This window comes from Phoca vitulina, unplaced genomic scaffold, assembly GCF_004348235.1.
Source record: "Phoca vitulina isolate PV1807 unplaced genomic scaffold, GSC_HSeal_1.0 scaffold43, whole genome shotgun sequence".
Taxonomy (NCBI): domain Eukaryota; kingdom Metazoa; phylum Chordata; class Mammalia; order Carnivora; family Phocidae; genus Phoca; species Phoca vitulina.
Genome location: NW_022589746.1, coordinates 4,923,596 through 4,948,588, shown reverse-complemented (window position 1 = coordinate 4,948,588; position 24,993 = coordinate 4,923,596). Strand labels below are relative to the sequence as shown.

The window sequence follows — 24,993 nt, the reverse complement described above, 5'->3', positions numbered from 1 at the left end:
TATGTCTTCGAGATTCATCCATGTGGTAGCAGGGGTCAGAATTCCCTTCTTTTTTTTTTTAAGGCTGTTTGTACATTTTGTTGTGTACATTTTGTTTATCTATTCAGCCGTTGATGGATGCCTGGGTGGCTTCCACCCCTTGGCTGCCGTGCATAAGCCTGCTCTGATCAGTGTACAAAAATCCCTTTGAGCCAGCCCCTGCTTCCAATGCTTTTGAGTCTTCATAGTCTTTTATGCCAAATGGGAGAATGAGGTAAATCTACTCTAGGGCTGGGTTTCCCAACATTTTCATGTTATGGCTTCATAGGAAATGTTTGTTTGGCCCTCCGAGGAAACTGGAGGGGACTGGAGCCCAGACAGAATCACAGCGGTGACTCATCCCGGCTCCACTAAGGGGGCTAAGGGGATCCCCCTCATAGCACACACTGGACACCTCAGGCAGGGAGCTCTCTGCTTTGGACAGCTCAGCTCCCGGGGTCTGACCCCATGTAGCAAGCAAACACCCCATGGTGTGTAATCGCTCTAGGTGTGGTGGGAAGGATGAGGTGTCCTCACCATCTCCTCTCTGCTCATGCCCCCTCCCCCCTTAGAGCACCTGCTGTTCGCAGCTGCAGAATGAGAGACATTGGACCTCACAGCCCCTGGCTGAAGCTGCCTGGAACCGAAATGTGTGTGCTACTGAAGCCGGGACACCAAACCCCCTCCAGAGCTAGAACTAGGTGAGGACACGCAGGCAGAAGGGAGGCTTGGGAGGGGAGCTGGAAGACCACGTCCACATGGGGACTGCGGCTGCCGCCTGGAGGCAGCTAGGAGGAGCCCGTGCAAGCTGCTCCGAGGAACCAGTCAGTGCAGAAAAATGAGAAAGAGCAGCGACACCCAGAGCTGAGTGGGGGGCAGGCACCTGGAGGGAAAAGAGAGGGGGACAAAGGAGAGGAGAAGGGGAGGGAGACTCTGCCTCAATACTTTTTTACGAGGCCCCGCTGACTGTTTTGCATTTTGCTTTGGTGACGGTCAACTCTGTTGTTACAATAAGAATTTTCTTCTGCTGAGGTGGTTGGGTGGGTTTCCCATGCCGCGATGGTGCAGGAGGGCGGGACCTACTAGGAGCAAAGGGTAAGGTGAGGAAGGAAGGGGCACAGTGGGGAAGCAACAAAGTGGCCACCAACACAGCGTGGGATGCTTCTTTTTTAAATAGTTTATTAATCTGTTTGGCCAAACAGGTAATGGAAACTGAGAATAATAATTTGCTAAAAAGTTCAGGTCATGAATGCCCCTTTCCCCTATGACACGAAAGACTCCATGGTCACAGAATGCACCATTGGGTTATGACAACATTTCAAAATAAGGTTTCCATTTCGTATGTAACAATGTAAACTTCAAAAATAGTAAACTCTAACCCCCGTGTCCCTCTTGACAGATCTATCACAGATAGAATTTTCTGGCAGACCTAAATTGTGTAAGTAAACAGCCTGGTGCTTTAAAAGTTTCATAAAAAGGTTTACAGATTCGGTAGAGAATTTTTCCATCTTGGTCATGGAGTAAAAGGAACCAGAAATTCACCTCCTGCCTGGTCTACCATATATGTGCATTGCACACTGCTACCCATGTTCCCTTACACCGGTCATCAGCTTGTCGTTTTTGTACACGTACACACACATAGTTTTGTTTCTAAAGATTTGTACATCTAAATTATAAGACGGCGCCAGTGACTTACAATGTCACCTCGCTTCACGTAGGTAAGGACAAAAATTCTGTAGAAGGCACTGTAATTTCTCTTGCACAATCTTACACACTCACGTGAGAGCAGGCCGGCTGGGGCTCGGACTCCTCCTTCCCTTTCTGTAACCTGGCTCGGGCCTGTTGGCCTCCACCTGACCCCCCCAGCTTAGCCGCAGTCGGTGGGTTCCGAAGTCCATTTTTTGCTTTTCTGCTTCCCCTCTTCGCATCCAACCCTCCCTCCCTCCATCCACCCAAAGTAACTTACAGTTATCTTTTGGTTCATTGAAATCCCTTAAAATTAAGAGTACAGCTCTGGTATAAAACTAAATATGACCTACCATAGCTGAAAAATAATCACAGTGTGCAATGTAATTTGCAGTTGCTAAGATTCAAAACACTTGCCCTGCCTCTTGTCATCCCGAACCATCTACTCAAGGATCATTTTAACCGGCTTTACATTCATTTCAAAAGGGCCCAGAGGCTCTTCTTTTCTCTTTCATTTGGAATTGGTACCCTTAGGTGAAAGGTCTGATGTGGAAAAAGTGCAAGCAAATTGGACATGCCAATAAATACCGTATAACTTACCGCAGATTACCGGAACTGTACAGGTATGTACACACCTTACCAAACTGAGGGTCCCCTGTTAGGAACAGACCTCCAAGTCCCTAACACGAGCGTGAGCGTTCGCCGCAGAGTTCTGGAGGGCCGAGGTCAGCGCGCGAAGGAAGGGCGGGCTCTTCTGTTCTTGCTCTGAGGTCCCGAGCCCAGGTCTGCACCGCCCTCCGCTGTCTCCTCCTTCTTCCTGACTTTGAGGCGGGTGAGCAGCTTGATCAACCAGACGTCCCACTCCTCCGGCAAGAGCAGGAGGAGGAAGCCCAAGCCGATGATGATGATGGCGATGACCCGGACCCCGTTGAAGACTATCTTACTGGTGTAGTGGTCAACCACTGCGCAAGACAGAGAGAAGCCGGGTTACTCAAACGAGGAGCCAGGCCCCGGGCGCAGGGCGGGGCCCGGGGCGTCCCCTTGTGCGGGTGGCGCGAAGCAAGGGTCTTCCTTGACCGCAGAATCCTCCTCCGTGTGGCTTTGTTTCTGGCGGACAGGGGCTGCCTCTTAATTTTGTAACACCTCTCTGGTGTGAAGCCTGGCGCTTTTATTTCACTTCCCCAAACTAACCTGACAACTTAGTTCAGACATTGATTTAAGCGAGAGACAAAACCAATGGGGAGTTGGAGATACACACACACACACACACACACACACACACACACCACCCCAAAGTTTAATTTTGGCCACCCCTGGGTGGCAGGACACTGAAAATGTTATTGCTTTCTTTATATTTTTGGTACTTTTCATGTCTTCTATGACATGAAAAAAAAATGACATTTTATAATTTAAAAGCATTATTTCCTAATATATGCGTATATATGGTTTGAAGACCAAACTCAAACTGGTTTTAGAAGATAATAAATATAAATTCTTATTCTGCCCCAGGGCATCATTAGCAGGAGGCTCTAAACACCTGGGTCATCACTAACTATTAATGTTTTTTAAAGGTCTACGGGGCACATGGCTCATACCTGACTCACATCAGGTGAGGGAACAAAATGAGAAGTAGGATCAATGTCCATAAATAAAAACCCATATCACCATCCTCTTCATAGCTAAATGGTCAAAAACGTTGGGGATATTAAGGTTTTCCTTTTTTTTTGTTTTATTTCCCTGTTTTCTTAATTCAGCCAGACAAAGCAGATTTGGAGCCCGCCCTCTGCACGAGAGACACCATATATACATTTCTTTTATATCATTTGGTGAAAGAGGGTTTGCCGAGTTAGCCTTTGAAAACAGCCTCACTGGCCGGCTGTCCGCCAGCTCGCCATGCGTGGGCCCCCTCCGGCTGCCCAGGATGTAGCCTGGCTCCATCCTTCTCCCCTCCCGGTCCTCCACCTCTCCTGCCTCCCCGCCTCCCCCTCCTCCCTGACTCTCACCTTGTCTACAGGGTGGGCAGAGAAAGAGAAAGGGATGAATGTTAAACCTGAAAAAAAATTTTTGTTAGTAGCCCTTTTGTGGAATTAAAGTGCCTCTTTTAAATAAGTCAGGCAGAGAAAGATAAATATCATCTAATTTCACTCATATGTGGAATTTAAGAAACAAAACAGATGAACACAGAGGAAGGGAAGGAAAAATAAAGAGAAAAACAGAGAGGGAGACAAACCATAAGAGACTCTCAACTCTAGGGAACAAACTGAGGGTGGCTGGAGGGGAGGTCAGTGGGGGATGGGGTAATTGGGTGATGGGCATTAAGGAGGGCACATGATGTGATGAGCACTGGGTGTTATATGCGACTGGTGAATCACTAAATTCTACCCCTGAAACTAATAATACACTATATGTTAACTAACTTGAATTTAAATAAAACTAAAAAAAAAATAAGAAATAAGAAATAAAAAAAGAATATCCTTAGAGTTATAAAAAGACAAAGTGCCTCTTTTATCTCACTGTAATCCAGAAATACTTGAATTTTGAATAATGACAGAACATTCGGTACATTCAGCACACAGGGATAGTCAATTAGCAGGGCACATGAGCAGTGATAAACATCAGGGCGTGTGGGAAAGCCACCCAAGGACTCTGGTCTGATACATCCGGTAATGGCGGGCCCCTCTGCTCTCCTCCAGTTGCGAATTGAATGTGATTCCTTCCTTTGACACACGATTAGACCTCTTATGTTGCAGGCGAATGATAAGAAGGGAATCTGGTTAATCTCTCAAACACCTGGCTGCATGAGACGGGCAAAGTGAGCCTCCACCTAGCAGCTACCTGCCAGATGCCTTCTCACAATAGGATCACTGCAACTATGAAGATGCAGTGAGGTGGAGGGGGTAAGTTGATAAGTTATTTTTCTGAAGGCGGCAGCATCGGGAGCCTGACAGGTTGGACCACTTCTTACCAGCTCTCCAGGAGCTCTGGAACTTTCAGCATTTTGAAGTGTTGAGGGGAGACAAGCTAAGGCCCAGAGAGCTGATGCGCCGGAACCGCCATCCTCGAGGTGGGCAGGGCTGGTGCTGGCCTGAGCGCAGTGCCTGGATGCCCCGGCCAGGCCTTCTTCCACACACTGCCCCGAGGTATCCCGAGAAGAGTCTGGGGCCAGGGTGAGTCATGTGAGGAACATGTGGGACAGAAGGGGTGAAGAGCCAAATCACAGGAAAAGGCTTAGGAAATTGAGAGCTGTTTTGCCTATTGATGCCACATTGAACAGGATAAGGGCTTGCCATTCCCTGGGGGTGAATCCTCTAATGGCCTTGTGGGTAGGAGGCTTCTGGACTTGGCTTTGGGGGAGGGGGCTGTGCCAGGGCCAAGGGGGTGAGTGTGATGGAGAGAACTGATTTACAAACCCTTCTCTGGCTAAGAACAGGTTAGATGGGGCTGTCAGGTGTAAGGAGGGGGCTCCAGGAAGAAAGTCCAAAATGGACCCCAGAATGAGCCAGGAAGAGGAAGGAGGTGAGGGGCTGTCAACAACAAGTTTTTGAAGGAGCTGCCAAGAGACTGCACTGGGGAATCCCCAAGCAGAAAGCAAAGCAAAGTCCCGAGTAACTGGCCAAAGGGCTCTTGTTCCTTCTGGGAGGTGGAGAATAAATAATGTTTGTGCTTCCCCAGTTTGCACCTGTCACACCCTGAGCACACTTTCTCCCCCAGAAAGTCACTTACAAAACTGAATCTTTTTCCTGCTACAGAATTTTCCATACTTATTACTAAGATCAATGAGATTCATCTCTGGTTCCCACAGCAGTTAGAACTGAGATGGCTTGAGATTATCATATCTTGGTGTGTTAGTGAAAATCGATGCATTCTGGAGAAACACCGTGTATGTAACACACGCCGACATTCTACCGAGGTGCTTTCTTTCTACCCAGAAGGGCAAACGTGCTTTCCATAGCAGATACAGCAAGACTGCATGTGAATGTGTGTGTTCGGGAGTGTGAGTGTGTGTGAGTGTGAGTGTGTGTTTACAAGCAGAGAGAGGAAGCCATATAGGCTTACCTGCATTCACAGGTACACTGAGGACGATTCCAACAGACATCAGAGTGGGATACGTAACGGCGATTCCAAAATTTAATACAATATTGAATGCTGAAATAAAGAACAGAAGAAGGGTATTATTGGTTACTGGCCCTGGCCTGGTCTGTCCCACCCCAGCTTCTCCGGTGAGGCTGGAGTCATGGGAGTTACCACTCAGTGAGCGAGGGTGGGGATTAGGGACAAATATCCTGATTAATCAGCTTTCCTCCCTTCCCCGAGCTTTGAAGAAGAGCAAAGAAATTCAGAAAAGGTCATCAGTGAGAAGGCCCTGGAAAAAAGGACTGGGACCATCCGACTCATCCTACTAACTTTGCTTTTCTTTGTTGCCGACAGTGATTCTGGGATGAGGACGGCCAGGTGCTTTGGGTTATGCATTTTGAGATGGAAACTGGGTGAGGCCCGTCCTTGGCTACTTTCCTGCCTAGGACCAGCCTTCTCCCAAGTAATGGTGGTGATGATATTCATTGTAATGATAACTGAGACAACGTGTTGGACACTGACTCACATCAGACAATGTTCTAAGAACTCTGCGTGCATTAACTGGCCAGCTCCCTCCCGGGCCTGTGAGGAATGTTCTGTTATCAGGAGGTCACACACAGCACTATTTGGAGTGGCGGTGACCGTGACTACTACGGCCATGCTGGTGGTTCTGGAATTAGAATCCAGTGTCGTCATTACAAAGGCTTCACTTGGAGAGACACCAGGGTCTTGAAAAGCACTGGGAACTTAAGGATAACCATAGAAGGCTTCTCTTCTTTCGGGCATGGGTTTCTAGATGCCCCTGGAGCTGCCCAGGTCCTGCTCATCAGTCGTTGCTTCTGACAGGGGTATTCTGACGGGGGGGAGGGGGGGGCGGGTCGCCACTTACTCAATAAGAGGACTGAAAATCCACAAAGGTTTCCCCATGGAATGTCATCGAAAGAGCTCCAGTATTCCACTTTGGTAAAGTAGAGGATGACGGGAATACAGGTGATGAAGAGGATGTTAAACACACCCAAAATGGACAAAAATAAGGCGGCTTCTCCGAACTTAGCACTGCCCAGGAGGAGCTTGAACAGAACCTGCCGGAGAAAGCAGAGGAGGGTGGGTGAAGGCTTGCCTCAGCCGCCATCTTGCCTCAGGGGCAGTGGGTGCACCTGACGGAGGCTGGGCCGGAGGGCAGGACGGCAGTCAGGTGACAGGCAAATCCAGGTGACAGGCAAATCCGACCTCACTAGGCCTTCAGGGAAAGGGGGCTGGGGTCTGCCCTAGGCACGCTTGTACGAATACCCAAATCTCAGCAGCGCCACAATGGAGAGTTACGGATCTCAGGCGTCATGGAGGGCATCTCCGGGAGTCATGGCTTTTCATGCTAGGCTTGATTTGTCTGTGTTGTACTCGTGACACCACGCCCCAGCTTCAGAGCGTCCGAAGATGGGGAAGCCACAGAAATTAGAAATAGCTGCCACGGGGACACATTCCTCTTGGGGACCTCTGCCTTTCTACAACACAGCCTGCCCCCAGGACAAAGAGCTTTGGCTGCGAAGGCATTTTCTATAAATCGAAGGTAGAGGGATTCTAACACTCAGAGCTCATCTCTGCTCCATCCCACCCGCCCTCTTCCAGAAACAGCGTGGGGTTTAGTGGTATGTTCCCCACTTTGATTTCTTGCACCTGTCCTTGTTTGTACATATTTGAGGGGTGTGAGGCACAGGAGGAGAGGGACAGACGTGCCTGGAATGGCCGGGAAGCCGGGATGACAGAGGCAGCCGCCCCCGTGTTCCAGTGAACTATCCACAACCAGTGAACGGATCTGAGTCCAGCTTGAGTCTCTGCATTGTTGTGCCTCCTACTTTGCCTGCCTCCTCCTTTTTCAGCCACTTCACAAATCTTTCAGGTATTTCTGGGCATTTGTGCAGGAAGCATGAGAAGAGAAATAAATTGCTTTCAGCCTTCCACCCACCGGCCCCTCTGGATAAAGATCAGGCAGTGGAGGAGATAGGAAAGGGGAGTTGAAATCAGAAATTTGTGTTCATTGTGGATTGCATTTCCATATGCGCTCTGCTTCCCATTAGCACGCAGCTAACTGAGTCCAGCAGAGTTGGCCTGGTCCCATTTTCTGCATTTGAATAGTGGCTTTGAAGTCTCAGAGTGGTGCGGGGCTATCACATCCTCTTGGGGAGATGCGTCCCAGAGCAGGTAGATGGTGTGTGTGCCTCTCCCTGTGGGCAGTGAGTGTGGGGAGCTGATGAAGGACGGGAAGGTACAGTCATTTCTCATTCCAAAACCACAAAATGTGTTACACACAGAGCTGGAAAAAAAAAAGTGCCTTTTCTTCTAACTCTCTACTGTACTTTAATTTTCCTCTGTCCTACTGACTGGATCCAGGAAGGGCCATAAGTCTCAAAGCTAAAACCTCATTCCTCATTGAATCCTCCGGGTCAGGTTCCCAACTTGGAGGCCAGAGAAAATCTGCAGTCTTCACTATGGAAGAGAGGAAGCAAGGGAAGGAGGAAGGAGAGCAGCCAGGAGCCATGAGGGGGTGGGGGAGCAAAGGGTGGGGAGCACACATGGCTTCATCCAGCCCTGCAGCTGGGACATGCTTTCTAGGGCTTCCCCACATTTTGTCAAAAATATGTCATAATCCCCATATCACAGGAGTTGGGTTTTTATTTATTGCTATGGGCAATGCTTAAAATGCATATGGATTCACGCTGAGTACCAGTAGCTGCAAAAAACTATGCAATGAAAGATCTCAATGACAAGGTTGCACCAGATATTTAAATCTTCATGTCAAACTTGGTGGGAAGTCATCTCCCCAAACGCTGAGCCAGGCCCCCAGGGGCCCCGGTCCTTCTCCAGTCCTTGCCAACCAATGAAGTCATCTGACTGAGGCTGGGCCCATCCACTGTTCCACCTATTTTATGCCCAATGTTGCAAAGAGATGGCCCTGGATGGAAAGGTCTAGAGAGCCAAAGCCAAGAGCGGGTGCATGCCTCCCTCATCCCTGCAAGTCTATCTGCACACTGAAAACAGCTGCTCGTCTTAAAGCACAGGTACCATCAAAGATGCCCCAAAGGTAACGGGCCGACCACACTGAGGCCTGCTCTTCTCTCAGAGAGCTTGCTCCCCGCATGCTTACCTTGTAGAGGGCAGACATGGACGCAGAGCCCACCACCAGCGCTATGCCGATGACAGAGTGGCTGTGGAAGCCATCGGCATAGGTCATCATCACGATCCCAGCAATGGCGAGAATGGCGGCCACAATCTGCACAGAAGGGAGAAACCAGTGGTGAGGGTGGTGGTGGGGAGTCTGACGGGCCGCCGAAGGGCCAACGAGGCAGAAACACTCATGAGCGTTCTCATGTGAGGGAAGAGTGGTGTCTCCTTCCCAGTTCTCTGGAGAACAAACAAAATTCCTGTTCTTGCTTAGGAAAGCTTAGCGTGATTGAACCCCCTGGAAGAGTTGGCGGCAAGGAGATGTGCCGTGGCTCAGCATCATGTGGTGGCCTATCCCTGTGGTGCTTGGAGACCGCACAGGAGGCGGTCATAATGCCAACAGCAGGGGATCTGGCCCTGACAAGGTCTGGTAGACTGTCCCTGGAAATGACCCCAGTTCCCACCCAACCTTCTGAAAGCACCTCATGTCATCTTGCTCTTAGGTACGTGGTATCTCAACAGAGAGGGCATAGATGTTGGCCCCATTTAACACGCCAGCGGTAGGGTCTTCTGAAAGAGCGAGTGTCATGTGCCAAAGGGCCCCAGTGTCCTACCCCTGGGGGCACCATGCCTTTCCTTAGCTGCGGAGGGGGCTTCCCTCCATGGCCCCCCTCAATCCTGGGATTGTTCGGACCCAGACTTCTCACGTTGAATGGACGCCCCAGGGAGATGTACACACTTCTGCTGCCACACAAAGTAAAATTGTCCGATTACACAGGGCACTAACTACTTGGGATAACATTTCACAAAGGAGAAATTCATCAGCGCAGAGAATAAGATGGTTCTAGCCCGAGGTGGTCACGGAGCTACCTACGTGTCGCTGGTGCGAAGTGGGGCCGGGGGTGCTGTAGGCAGAACACATGTTTCCTCTCCTGGATTCACTGAGAGCTTTATCCCTCTTAATGGGTCATTCAAAATTGACCTCGGCTACCGATAACAATCTCAAGTAGCCACCACTGACTGACTAAGTGGTCACGGGATAAGTGTTTTTTTTGTATTTTCTCATTCGATCCTCAAAATAGGCAGATACTATCATCCATTTCATTTTGTAAACATGAAAACTTTGGCTCAGAGAGGTCATGTAACTTGCCCAAAGTCACAGAGCTGGTGTGTGGCTGTGCAGGGAGGCAAAATTTCAGGTCTGTCTGATTGCAAAGTCAGTGTTGATCTATAAAACCAGGACAAGTAGGATTCACAGAATTCACCACTGCCAACTATACTCTGAGATTTGAATTGAGGTTTCTTTTGTGGCTTAAGCATAACATTTTCAGGTTAGTGAAAGGTAACGTGGTTGAGCCTCACGTAGTGTGAGTTACATACTTCTAGAATATTCCTCGTGCAATATTTTCCTGTAATGCTAAGTCTGCTCATGTAACAACACAGAGGCTCTGGAGAGAGCAGGTGATGGTCATTTATTAGAGGAGTGCCAGGCAATTGATTGTCTACTTGTCCTTTCTGGCTTAGTAGCTCACTGTTAGGCCTCATTCTACATCACACACTGAATATGTTTCATATGCAAATGCTACCCGTATTGTGTACAACTGTTCATGAAAAGAAAGAAATAGAGATAGTAAGACAATAAGTGACTTTTTCTTCCTTCCAGGAGAAGAAAGGGGCAAGTGACAAGGCAGGCAGAGTTCTGGGCCAGGGGATACACATAATGCAAAGATGCTGCTTGGAACAGGTTGACCTCGCTAGGCCACAGGGAGAGAAATAACTAGAAAAAAGAGGGAGGGATGCAGAGAGCTGAATTTCAGATGATTTGGTGCACCCCCAAAGGTGCTTGAGTCTTTCCAAACTTGGGGCTGAAGTTTCAAGGAAATGAAGGAGCCCAAGGGTTGATTTTCTCCTCAAGACGTAGAAGGCTGGTCTCCAGCCTCTTTCTCTGTCTTCTCTACTGCTTCAATAATAAAGGGCTGCAAGCTCCCCGTCCCCCTCCCCCCCGCCCCGGGGCTGTGCTGTGCAGAAGAGCTGAGGGAAGGGGTTGGTGGGGAAGAGGTAGAGCCCTCCAAGCCACACTTGAGGAGCCCAGGCGCCCGGAGGTCATTGTGAGAGGTGGCACCAGGGGACTATGGTCCCCCAGCTCCCACCTCCAGCTCTCCTCTTGGGCGTCCCCACCACAGGTCACAGGATCAGCCTGCTCCATATTGTGGGGCACCCAGTCTTCTAGCACTAGCAACCCTGCTGGGATCCCCCCGGCCCTTAGCCTGGGGCCCACCCAAAGTGCTGGAGCGAAGCTCACTCTTAATGCCCCTGACAGCAGAGCAGAGCTGAAACACCCTACGGGGGTTTGGGGGGCAGAGCCTGGAAGTCCTTCCTCAAGCCTGACGTTCCTTTCAAGATCCCAGTTCTATCCTTAAAAACGACATGTATATTTTACATTCATATCATATCGGGTGTTCTTGGTTTGCACTTGGGAATGTTTGCTGCCTATTTCCTGCACTACAATGTACTTTCCAGGAAGGCCAGTGGTGCCTGTCCTGTGGTTTCACACGCCCCGCCCCCCATCTTCTAGATCAGGGTGTCCCTGGGGCAGAATGCTGAGTTTGAGGCGAAAATAAAGGAAAGGAGACAACTGGACTTCTCCCTGTCTCTCCTTTCTCCCACCTTCCACCACCCCCCTCCACGTATCTCATTGACCTGTCCGAAAACAGGGACTCGGGGCTTCAGACTGATGGGTAACAGTGGCCCTAGCACAGAGAAGGGCCGGGGGGGGGGGTGGTGGGAAAGTTAGCTAGAGGGGGAGGAAATGTAGGCGCAGGAGACACCAAGGTCAGCGTGTGGCAATTACCCTCTTACTGGTGGCCCCACCTCGCATGGTGACCCCACTGTAGCCTGCCCGGCCCCCGGGGGCTCCGTCCTGCATCCCTTATGGCCCCACTGCTCCCTCTCTGATGTCAGGCTGAGGGGAAGGAGCCAAACCCCTTGAGGATCAAGGAGGAATGAGAGAGGTGGGCGCAGCATGGAGTCTGACCACCCCTCAGACAAGCTCCCCACTCTGCTCAAACTGGGATGGACTGCGTGCCCTCTGCCAGACTGAGCCCCGTGGGGTGCACTGTGGATGTGTACACTCTGGGGCAATTCTGAGCAACGGAAAGGACAAATTGTAAATAGACTTCCCCTCCCAGCTTCTGGCTGCTCTTATCCAGCAGACTATTAGAGTTTGGTGGGATCGTCTAGTGGACCCTTCTGATTTCAGGGTGTGGGAAGGGGCTAGCCGTGAGCCTTGTGGTGCTCCCCCAGGCTCTGTGTGCTCTGGGTCCTCCCCTGTGCTGCGCTCGGGTGGCAGGGGACAGCCTCCCCAACACAAGGCAGTCGGGATCAGACGCTGGAGCTACCATTCAGGGACAGCCTCTCGTGAGATGCTGAGAGCACTGTAAAGATTGAAAACATCGGCTAGAACCGAGATGGGACCTGGTCTTGGAAAAGGCACAGGATCCCCAGGAATGTGCTGCTGGGGTTCAAGGGCCCACGTGAATGATCTCTCAGCATGCCTTTTTGTTTCTGCGTCAGTCCCTCCTGGTTGGAGGGTCTTGACTCTTGTGGGCAGTTATGATTAGCTGCTCAGCAAGCGGAGGATCCCGTCTTCCATGTGCCCTGAGCTGTGGGTGGGGGCGGGGGGAATGGTCTCACCCACCGCCCTTTCTCGGTCCAGCTGCTGAGCACAGCTGGGTGGGCTTCGGCTATAGTAGAGGCTGTACTTCATGCCGCCCGAGTTCTACTTGCTCTCATTCTAGTGCTGCTTTTGCTAAACAAAACTGCCTCCTTTGATGTTCGTCAGCTTCTGACACGGTCACCAAAAGTACTGGGCTGATCCAACAAAGCCCTCCAACTGAGAAGGAACAACAGAAATAACAACACCGAGAAAGAACAGTTACCGGATTTTATGTGCCGGGCATACACCATCTTATTTTATTCTCACAACTCTTCTCTAAAACGAGTACTCATCTACCTTAAAATGAGGTAACAGAGCCTCAGAGACGTTCAATAACTTGCTCAAGGCCGAACAGCTTATAAGAGTGGAATCAAGATCCAAACCCTAGCCACTTGACTCTAGGCGAGAGCACCTCCCTGTTGGGTCAGAAAGCCTGCGTCTGGAGAGCCAGGGAACACATAGAAAGCACAGAGTCGAAGGGTGACACAGTGGCCAACTTGGGCTCCTTTTGATGGTCACCTCTGATGCTGTAAGTGGCCAAGATCTCTCTGGCGTGAGATGTTTGCTGCTTGTTGGTCAGTCCATGGGACCTGGACCAGTTGATGTTTCGCAGGAACCACAGCTCTTGTGATTTGAGTCATTGTCTTAATAAACACAGGTGCGCTGTGCAGTCTGTTCCCACAAACATAATGCTGGGGCTCCTTCATCTTCTTTCTATCTGTGTGACTCTCAGGCTCGTATGCTTGGCCCTCCAGTAAGGTGAACCGTGTCATTTCCCTTCAATCTTTGGAAATTCTGTGCCAGCTAACCCAGCAGTCTGAGAGAAACCTAAGAGAACCCTTGCACCAGTTAGATATTATCTGGGATCTGAGTTTCCATCTGTTCTCAAGGGGAAATTTCCCATCACTCTGGCCACTGAGGGGGTCTCTCCCAGATTTTGCTAGCTCTCCAAACTCTTAAAGACGAGAAGGGGGAATCCGCCATGACTTCGAGTGGGAAGCTCTCAGATGGCAGGTCACATGCTTCCCAGAGGAGTGATGATCGTTAGAGAGACCCACAACCGCACAGTACGTTACGGGTTACACGATTGCATCAGCAGCACCAGCCTCTTAGACTTTCATTTCGGTGCCGGCCTAGTGATGGCTTCAACATAAGACTTTGTTCAGTATACAGCTGTCAGCACAGACCCAACTGGCCAAGTGGCCAGGATGACCAGGCTGGATCACAGCTCAGGGACATCAGGGGAGATAACCCTCTTAGCCATGAACAGCAACAAAGGGAAGATCTGGGTGTGCCATGCTGTTCCTCTGAGCCTAGGAGGGTTTCAAGTATTTTCTAACTCTTTCTCTTAACCTCAAAAAAAAAAAAAAAAAAAAAAAAGTCCTGCTTAGAGGCAGAATTCACCTGGGTTTCTCTTCCCAGTGAACATGATCCTCTCTGGAATTTGCTTTGGACATCAGAAACATGCCAAAAAGTTTCATGAATTCTCTTGGGATTTTGCATCCAAATAAAGTCACCACGGGCCCCAGGACATCTGAGTCTTCAGAGTCCAGCCAGGCAGGCTGATGGACAGATTACTGCTGGAAGTACCTGCATTTCTTGTGGAGATGCATGAGATCATTTATTTGCGGAAAGCTTTTCTGGGTGGTTAGCAAGGGGAGTGAGTTTTTATTCCAAAATTAACATTAAGCCTCAAAACAAATTTTCCCCCTACTGCAAGCCAGAAATACTCCTCAGCAGTTGACTCATGTCCCCACTGCTGTTTGAGTAACTAGGTGGGTGTGAATCCTCCACCAGGGTGATGTCATTGTTCCCAGGACAATGAGCAAAGGACACAAGTAAGAGAGGGCCCTGGAGTCTGCCCCCTGCCAGGTGCCAGCACGGTTCAGGGGAATGGGACTGCCCATCAAAAGGGCTCTCAGCTGCCTGGCTGGCCCACAGGGCCTGAAGGTGCAAGAAGAAGTTAGTGATGCCCCCCCCCCCCCCCCCCCCCCAAGAGAACTAGCTGCAAGGCCAAATCCAAATCCTCCTTTGTCCTTGTTTGCCGGCAAGGTGGTGATGGGGCAGTAGCAGCTCTTGGCCACTAGAGGGAGACAAGCAGAAGCCACCAGGATTCCGTCAACGGGAACTGTCCTCTCGATCCTTTTATTCGGGGTGAGTCCTTGTATGTGCCACACAATCATATTTCACACCACTGTTAGACATTTGACTAGCTGAGTTTGACTAGATTTTAATGGGATTTGCTGAGTCTCGGTTCTGACAACAAGAGGTAATTCGAGGACAGAATCTCACTCTCCCTTTGCCTGGGGTGTGGAGGGAAGGAAACTGCCCGTCCACCATCTGGATTTAGCACAAGTGTCTGTGGCCCACTTCAGCTTTGTACACACGGTCCAGAGAGAGGGCGCACTGAGACTGCCCGCCCGTCCATGTGGATGCGGAAGGATCCCCCCGCTTTCAGGTACATCCTAAGCAAAGAGGGACAGGGTTAGCAGAGAGCTCTGGGCGGCAGGGTGCGGCTGCCCTCGGGAGAGAGGGGGAGAGCACGCAGAGAGGGGAGAACATCGCCATCCCCAGGTTGGGTCCCCGACGGGCACACACGTTAGGGAATGCTTACTGAAATGCTTGAAATGAAAGGTGCTTTAATGAATGCTTGTCGAGTATGGTTTGCAAGCAAGAAAGTTTGCAAGGCACACGGAGACCCAGGCTCCTTTTCTGCTGCAAATCGGCAAAACAGTGGTCAGCAGTTTAGGCTTAGGATGCAGCACATGGAGCCAAGCAAGCCAATGGGCAGGTTTTGGTTGACATGACCGAGTGAGGGAGGAAGACAGATAATAAGGAACTTACCCTCACTCCCATGAACCTGTCCCTGAGAACGATCCATGAGAGCAAGAACACAAAAGCTTTGTTGCAGCAGAACAACACGGAGACATCCGTAGTGTTTACTTTCTTTATTGCATGTAAGTACAGGTAGTTTGTGAGTGTCCAAAGAACACCAAAGGGTGCTGCCTTGGTAAAAAACACCTTCAAAGTCAAGCCATTGTCTCCAAAAAATCGACAGCACTCCCTAAAACAAGGAAAGAGAGGCAGTGTTATTATATTCTTGGGTTGAGACAGACCATTTTTCCCCTATACCCATTTTTAAAGCAAATTAGAAGGGGGGTACAAGCCGTTTATTCTGATTTTTTAAATTCTTTTTTTTTTAATGAAAATCTATTAAGTAGCTCTCCGACCTGTTGCTTTAGTCCATTGAAGAAAATGTCCCACGGTGATCTGACATCATAGATTTATTCCTTGGGCTCATGCTACATTTGGAACTGATGGTTCTAGACAGAAGGCACAGGCGTGTTGGGATTATCTGATCTGAAGAGAGGGCCCAGGTCCATGGCGACTGACTGAGGAATTCTGTCACTTGCTTGGTAAGAGAAGGAAGTCACTAGACCTCTACCATGGGGGAAGAATACTTGAAGAGAACTCATTGAGACATATTTTTTAAAAATTTGCCTCTGGCTAGAATTGTCTTTGTGGTCAGGCAGCCAATACGTTTTGGCTGCGATACCACTAGTGGTAACGAGCTATGCATTTTCTCCCCGTGAGGCCGTTTTTAGAATCCGTTATTCCACCACGTGGAAGTTCATGTCTCCACGCCCCCTGAGAAACTAGCACAGGTCCAAGAGTTCAGCCTCTGTGAACAGAGAGTGGGATGAGGAAACAGCTATAGAAGGAAGGCTTTCAATGTCATTCTCGATTCCAGGGGAAGGACCATCAGTGTATGAAAACCCATTTCTGAAAACCAAAGCGGAAGAAGGCAGCAGAAGAGGCCAGGGGGTAGAGAGAGTGGAGAGAGCCCCGAGAGGGGCTTGGTCTGCAGACCTGGACTGCTGGGGAGCCAAGGTCATTGCTCTGCTGCCCTGACAGCCAGACCAGGAGACAGATGAGCAAGGAGCACGGCTCCTATGGCCGCCAACACCCAGGCTCACACACAGGGCCCAGCACAGCTGATGTATCAGTAAGTGAGGACGGGAGTCAGTGAGAGGAAAGATAAAACTAAAATAAGCCAAATACCCCAGCGTTGGGAGAACAGCTGCGGCCTCTGTCACTTAAGATTAAAATGCAGCGGGAAAGGAGGAAAATTAAAAGCAAGAGTCAAACGGGATTTGGTGTGATTTTTTTTTTTTTTTTTTTAAGATTTTATTTATTTATTTGACAGAGAGAGAGACAGCGAGAGAGGGAACACAAGCAGGGGGAGTGGGAGAGGGAGAAGCAGGCTTCCCGCGGAGCAGGGAGCCCGATGCGGGGCTCGATCCCAGGACCCTGGGATCATGACCTGAGCCGAAGGCAGACGCTTAACGACTGAGCCACCCAGGTGCCCCTGGTGTGATTTTTAATGTAATTCAATTTGTTCTCATCACCAACCCCAAATGAAATCTGCCCTTGTTCACTACTCGCCTGTGGGAAAGCCCCAGAAGAAACAGGAAGCTCATTACCTTTCACTGAACTCAGAGTCCTATGTGGCTTCTAAACCAGCGCCAGGGAAAGTGTTCGAATCACTAAATTTACCACGAAACCAATTCAACTGAATTGGTTCCAGTTTGACTTTATAGAGACAAAACTCTCATCTGATAGGCTGATATTTCTGTTGCTGCGTGATTTTCATACAGTATTTTCTATGGGGTTTTCTCAAGCCCCTGTTCATAGAACAGTCTTCTTACCCTCGAGAACAAAGACCAGGGATGGCTTCCTTCGTGTTTGGGATTTTCTGCCAGTCCTTCTAGCATGATCAACAGGAAATACAAATCTTCTGTCCCACCACTAATGTCAACCTATTTTACATTTTTTTTAAGTAGGCTCCACGCCCAGCATAGAGCCCAAAGAGGGGCTTGAATTCATGACCCTGAGATGCAGACCTGAGCTGAGATCAAGAGTTGGATGCCTAGGCCAGGTGTCCCTAATGTCAACCTATTTTAACTCTACTTAGAGGTTACCCTTCTTAAGGGACCACAATGCAAGTAGGACTTCCAAGTTTCCCAGACTATTATAAAGAATGATTCATATTGTGGCAGGGGCCATCCAAAGTCACTTGGACAACCTTATGTCCTCTCTGAGAATCTAAGTATGATTCTTCCAAAGTGTGATGGTTTTAGAAGTGGTGGGAAGAGGGATCCATCCTGGAGATGGAAAAGGCAAGATTTCTGGGCCCAGCAGAGCTCTGTTGGCCCTTTGTAGACTCATGGTGGGGAGTACAGCTCAGGTGGGGAGATCTTGGTTCTAAGGAGACAAAGATGATTGGCCCCTGAGCCAGTGAGCCTAGTGCTGTTTTCAGACCAAAGGCTGTCCACTAATCCATGTCAGCTGGGTTGCCCACATGTACCCTTGATTGCACAGGGACCCAAGAGATGATGAGCACAAATCCATTTCTTCCAGATACCTCTTTTTGGTATACAAAGAATAAAGTATAGTAGATACTCCCTTGACTGTTTTCCACTTAAATGACATGACAGCTGAATGCCCTTCCTTCCTTGGCAGGCTAAGTGCCCAAGGCACTTAGGTTACTCTCCGGCATGCATAACCCCTTTGGTTCCTACCAACTGAGTCATGTGTTGGCCAAGATTTAGATGTTGTTTGTTTCCAGTCCTGCTTGTGCCAATTGTTCTTAGTTATTTCAACTGCATAATTTATTAAATATTTCCTAAACCAATGAAATGTGAGAAAAGAAAGTTGTGTTTCTCCTATGAAAAACTAAGTTGAGTGTTTCAGGGAAGAGTCAATAAAAGCAAGTCACTAAAATATTGCTCTTGAATTAGGTATGAATGAAACACTGTGTAGGATAGGAAAAATTGTAAACATGTGTAAGTTCTACAGTCCTATTATTTGGCAAATACCTATGCTCTTGGTATTCTTTAAAGAACCCTGATTAGGATAGCCTGGTTTGGTGGAATTAAGATGGCCAATCATTTTTTTTTTTTTCCAAATCAGTAAGCACTTGTTTATAACTTGTTATATTCACAATTTTAGACAAGTCACTCTGGCTGATGCAGAACAAGTAAACAGTCCCTGCTCTTGAGAACATTATAGTGTGATTGGGGAGATACAACTGATTTCCTCAACAGAAAGCAATGCAAGTTTAAATATAATCACATATTAGATGGTGTGGAATATAAAAATGCTATAGAATTCATGTTTAGTGGAGAGATTTGAACCGATTGGACAAGGCCTCATACAAGATATGGATTTTGAGCTGAACCTTCAAGGATAGGTAGGATTTATAATTAGGGTTGGGGGAGAGAGAACGTCCTCGGAGAGAGAAGAGAAGAAATAATATCAATGAAACAGGAATGAACGGCTATAAAAAGGAAATTAAATAAAGGATAGATAAGTTAGAGAAATTAAGTAGAAGAGTTGGAATATAAAGCCAAGATAATTTCTTGAGAGAGAGAGACAGAGAGAAAAGATAAGATTAGAAGGTCAAGCCAGAAAGTCCAATATTAAACTAAAAGAAACTCCAGGAAGAGAAAATGGGAAAAATGAAGTGGAGAAAATTATAAAATACATAAATCGAGAAAGTTCTTTAGAAATGTGGGATATGGGGGCGCCTGGGTGGCTCAGTTGGTTAAGTGACTGCCTTTGGCTCAGGTCATGATCCTGGAGTCCCGGGATCGAGTCCTGCATTGGGCTCCCTGCTCAGCAGGGAGTCTGCTTCTCCCTCTGACCCTCTCATGCTCTCTCTCTCTATCTCATTCTCTCTCTCAAATAAATAAATAAAATCTTAAAAAAAAAAAAAAAGAAATGTGGGATATGAATCTTCATAACAAAAGGGCCTACCAGGCACCAAGAAAAATGAATGAAGAAAGAACCAAAACAACGCACATACTCGTGACATGAGGGATCAAAATAACAATAAAAAGCTCCCAAGAGAAATAAAACCCATAGGTCCAAGGGGTAGGAAATTGTAATAGCATCTGACATCTCAACAACCAAAATGGAAGCGAAACCATAATAACCTTAACATTTTTCAAGGGAAAGTTTTTTTTGCAAACCAGAATTCTATAACCAGCCAACCATCAATCAAATGGGATGGTAGAATAAAGATATTTTCAGTTATGCAGTACTCGAAAACATCGACTCCCATGCCACTAGAGGACAGGCTGCACCAACACCAGGGTGTAAACCAAGGAAGCGGAAGGTATGGCAGCAGAAGGCATGGCTCTGACACAGCCAAGAGTCAAAGCTAGTGCCACAAGGAGGCTCCACGGCAGACCACGTAGGTCTCTGGGAGTGGAGTCTCCAGGAAGTCTTGTGATTACACCAGCACAGGGAGTATACTGATAGGTTTTTTAGATGGCAGAACATTTAGGAAAAAAAACAGCAATCATTAACGGAAATCAGGTAAACGAGACAAAAGAGGCAAATGTTACTGGCAGGAGAAATGACAGATTGTTCACAAAAGGAGACAAGAGTCAGTGAGCAATATTTGCATGCTTATAATAATGAAAACACTGTTAACCAAACGCTGGGATAGCATTATGTTGGAAGGATCGGAATCTGGGCGAGTTGGGCATAGGATGGGACAGAAATCAATAGATGTCTACATTTAAGAAATATGGAGATAAGACTTCAATTTACATAAATTGGCATAAATACCACAAGAATTAGGAGTGGCTGAGAGTGAACAGGTGTGGACGGGGTTGCTGTTTTTTAAGGATTCTTTTACTGCTATTTCGCTTTTCCAAAGTATGTATATGTATTAAATTGCTAGAAATAAAAAACTGTTTAAAAACACATAAGAGAGAGGTCAAGTCGCTGTGGCTAAAGCTGAAACATGAGTGCTCTGAGACAGTTCTGAGGAGTGCAGTTTGAAAACCACAGATATAGAGAAGCTACAGATAAAGATGCCAGAGCCCAGACAGATCAAACAATGCCCTCAAGTTCAGATGGTGGTGGAGCCAGACCTGTGCTCATTCTCCACTGAACACTCAAAGATTCCCCTCTCTTTTGGATCCTTTCTATCACCATTTAGATAGGTCTAAGCCTCACCAAAATACACCCCCAAAGTGAAAGCAAGCATCTTGTCAGCCCCCTGTCCTCCCTCATCCCCTCTTTCAGAGCCAAGGTTTTTCAGAATGGTGGTCTGCACTCACGTCCGCCATGACTGCCTCTCTCGCTTTTCAGCTTACTAACCCTGTGTCAGCTCCCACCACTCACCCTTGGGATGATTACTAATGAGCTCCGCACTGCTAAATCCAATAGGCACCTGCCGGTGTTCATCTTTCTCTTGGAAGCCTTTGACATTGTTGACTGTTCCTCCTTGAAACACCCTTCTTGGCTTCCAATTCAGCACACCCCTCTTGGTGTTCTCCAACCTCTCCACACACTTCAAGGCTTCCTTCGGGTGACTTCTTTGGTGTTTTCCTAGATTTCTCTTCTACTTTTTCCTCTCTTTGTCCTGCAAACAGTCACTGAGCAACTCATCTACTGTTCTGGTTTCAAAGCTCAACTGATGAATCTCTAGTTAAGACACTTCTTTTATTGGATACCATCCTGCATCCTGGACATCCCAGACACCTCAAATTCGGCCTTCCCAAATGGATGCGATATCTTCCCCCTCAACCCTCAATCACAACATGGTACCATGACTCATATTTCTACCCAGGCTACATACTTGGGAATCATTCTTAACTTCTTTTCCCTTTTCACATCTAATTCATCACCAAGGCCTATAGATTATTGCTTCTAAATATCTCGTTCCCGTGGCCACTACCCCAGCCCATGACTCTTCCTCTCTCCCTTGGACCACTGCTGCTAAAACCTAATTGAGCTTTTCTCTGCACTGTTGTCTCTTCTCCAATCCAATCCATCACATTCTCCATGCCACAGCCAGAGAGATCCTCCTCTCCACTCACTTTCCCTTAGGATAATGGCCAAGCTCCCCACCAGGCTTGCCAGGTCCTTCCTGACTTGGCCTTACCCTTAGCTTTATGCATCACCACTTCTCCATCCTTACTCTGAATTTCCCTCACCTTGAACTCATTTTAGTTCTGTGAATTCAGTGCTCTTTCTTCAACTCTGCTCTAGGTCTCAATGGATTCTCTATTTCTTTTTCCAGAAACACTCTTACTTTTTCCCTCTTTTGTTGGTTGGTTTCTTTCCATCCATTGGGCACCAGTTCATATGCCCCCTTCAGTGAAGTGCCCCTGATGTGTGCTCCCCACATGCCCTATACTCCTTATTATATAAACAGTATCCTCTATTATAACTGCACTTTACTATAACTGCTTATTTAATAATCTGACTTCTTCACTAAACTTGAGCTCCATGTGGTCATTATACTTTTGTTTCACCTTATATCCTCATAGCCTAAGACATAATATATGTCAATAATTTTTTTTTTACACAGAATGAATGTGCTTATTGTTTTATGGAGGACCAGTGGTTTTTAAACAATGATGCATAGACCATTAGTCTTAGACATTCCAGGGATCTTTTAAAAATATGGATTGCTTGGATTCAACCCTAGATATACTTGATCAAATTGTCTAGTAAGGGGCCTAGAATCCTATAGAGAATGGTGCCATTTATAGAAGGGGTACATTCTTGACAACATTCCATAGTTCAAAATTTACAAACCTTGATAAGTTTTCCCACAGTATACTGTATTTCTGTCTGCCAGCTAATATTAACACTGCCACCTAGCATTTCTAGTTCCCTTGGGCTCCCAGAGTTGATATTGTGATTCTTGTTTAACTTTTTAAAATCTTGAGGGAGCCACATTATTTGAAATTTTATGCATAAATGAAACATTAGTCATCCTTATATTTTGTTATTGTGAATTTGCATTAAAATGTGACTGCGCTGTATTTTTAAAAATTTCCAAAGGATTCTCATGTGCACCTAAGTTTGGATCCAAAAGTTCATGCTGCCTCTCTGTGTCTTTGTTTTCTTTCTTTAAAAAAAATTTTTTTTTAATTGTGGTAAAATCTACGTAACACAACATTTCCTAGCACTATTTGTTGAAAAGACTGTCCTTTCCCCATTGAATAATCTTAGCATCCTTGTCAAAAATTGTTTGACCATGTATGTCAGGGTTTATTTCTGGGTCCTCTATTCTATTCCATTGGTCTCTAAATCTGTCTTTAGGCCAGTATCACACTTCGTGTCAGTTCTGATTACTGTAGCTTTACAATAAGTTTTGAAATCAAGAAATGTGAAACCTCTGACTTTGTTCTTCTTTTTCAACACAGTTTGGCTATTTGGAGTTCCTTGACATTCGATATGAATTTCAAGATGGATTATTCTATTTCTGAAAAAAAATGCTGTTGGAATTTTGATAGGGGTTGCGTTAAATCTGTAGATAACTTTGGGCACTACTGATATCTTATCAATATTAAGTCTTCCAATCAATGAACACTGAATGTCTTTCCCTTTGTTTTGTGTCTTCTTTAATTTCTTTCAGGAATATTGTGTAGTTTCCATATACACGTCTTTCACTTCCTTGGTTAAGTTTGCTCTTAAGTATGTTATCCTTTTTGATGATATTGTAAATGTAATTGTTTCCTTGTCTTTCCTTTTTAGACGTAAATTAAAAAATTGAAATATAAAGTATATTTCTTCAAGTGCACAAAGATTAATTTTTATAAAGAAAAATCATACATGTAACACCCTCTCCACCAAGATATAGAATATGCCAGCACTACAGAAACTTCCCCTGTGACCTCTCTTAGTCATTACCTGCTCCTCTAAATATAATCGTCATGGAGAGTTCTGTTTCAATAGTTTACTTTTCCTTTATAAAGATGGAACCATACATTATTTACTTTTTTGTGTCTGGTTTCTTTTACTCAATATGATATCAGGGTAAAAAATGTAAATCTGAGAGAAGGTTGGCGCATGGTTCTCTCCCTCACCCCTTCAGGTCTCTGCTCAAATGTCAGACAGGCCTTCCCAGACCCTTCTATAAAACAGTGACATCACTACCTCAACCACCCCCTCATTTCTTCATCACTTGGACTCACACTCTGTGACATATTTTACATTCACATTGTTTTAATTGTCTTTGTTCTTTCAGCAAAAATATGAATACCATGAAGGCAGCAACTTTGTTTTATTTACTGCTGAATCCCCAGAGCCTAGAATAATGCCCGGTGCATCGTAAGTATTCTACAAATACCTGTGGACAAAGTGAATTCCTATTCCATACCAGATGGCTGAATTAGAATTTGGGGGGATAAGGCCAGAAATATGCATTTTTACCAGTTATCTCGAGTGTATGTACTCCAAATTCTCCAATGTAATTCATATCCAAAAAATTATTTTTAAAAGGTAAAAAAAAAATTCAAATGTAAACCAATGAAACCTATAGATATCCTCCATCTTTAGTTTCAAGTGTCATCCTATTTCTGGCTATGCCAGAACATTGGTATTCTCAGAGAATTAATGCAAAGAAATGTGAAAGGGGTACTAAGTCTGTGTGTGTGTATTTATGTGTGTGTTACTTTCTTGATGTATGTGTGTTTGTCTTGTTCATTGTATTAAAATGTTTAAAATGAAAGAGAAAAAAAGACAATTTCCTGAAGGAAAACTTTATAGAAACAGCTATGGCTTAAATGCAACATAGCTAATGCCACCATTAAGCCAGGTGACTATAGATTATCAAAGATAGGACTCTCTATTTTTATTTTTTGTTCTTTTTAAACAGGGAGATAGAAAGAGAGAGAGAGAGAGAGAGAGAGAGAGAGGTGGGGGAGGGGCAGAGGGAGAGGGAGAGACAGAATCCCAAGTAGGCTCCCCACCCAGTGTGGAGCCCGATGTGGGGCTTGATCTTACGACCCTGAGATCATGACCTGAGCCAAAATCAAGAGTTGGACGCCTAACCTACTGAGAGTTACCCAGGCACCACAAAGATAGGACTCTTTAAGTTAGAGTCCAGATTATTTAATATCTTGTCACTTCCAGAACTTGGTTATTTGATCTACTTAAAGATATTGTGCAAATTGGTGTTTTACTTTCTTGTCATGTTAAGAAAAAAAAAAATCTTAGAGTGACTGACTTCTGAAGTAGAGGATTCCTACTACCATTAATGAAGATGGAAATGGAAATACAGTTTCATTGATTATGTCCAAATGCAGTCTCTGAAGGAAGTAGGTGGGGTGGGGGTTAAGAGAGAGGGAATGTCACTTCTGCAGATGCTAAGGCACCCCAGACAACTCAATGCCGAGGTGAGAAATCAGACTCTTTAGTTTGTTCACGTGCAAGAATTACCCTTAAATACAAACCATTAGGATAGTACTTGCTGAAAGAAAACATGAGCAAGATCTCACATTCTAGAAAAATAACAACAACAAAAAAAT

The 24,993-nt window shown here is 46.6% G+C and overlaps 1 protein-coding gene across 1 annotated transcript in view; it reads right to left on the bottom strand.

Moving 5' to 3' along the window:
* Nucleotides 1-1,180: 1,180 nt before the first annotated feature.
* The window catches only part of SLC35F3 (solute carrier family 35 member F3), a 116,124-nt gene continuing 92,311 nt past the window's right edge, over nucleotides 1,181-24,993 (bottom strand). The window contains exons 3-7 of the mRNA XM_032430374.1: nucleotides 15,497-15,716; nucleotides 8,921-9,046; nucleotides 6,668-6,860; nucleotides 5,761-5,850; nucleotides 1,181-2,666 (exon numbers count right to left, since the gene is read on the bottom strand). Coding sequence (XP_032286265.1) covers nucleotides 2,431-2,666; nucleotides 5,761-5,850; nucleotides 6,668-6,860; nucleotides 8,921-9,046; nucleotides 15,497-15,716 — 865 coding nt within the window. The 3' untranslated portion in view covers nucleotides 1,181-2,430. The remainder of the gene's footprint in view (nucleotides 2,667-5,760; nucleotides 5,851-6,667; nucleotides 6,861-8,920; nucleotides 9,047-15,496; nucleotides 15,717-24,993) is intronic.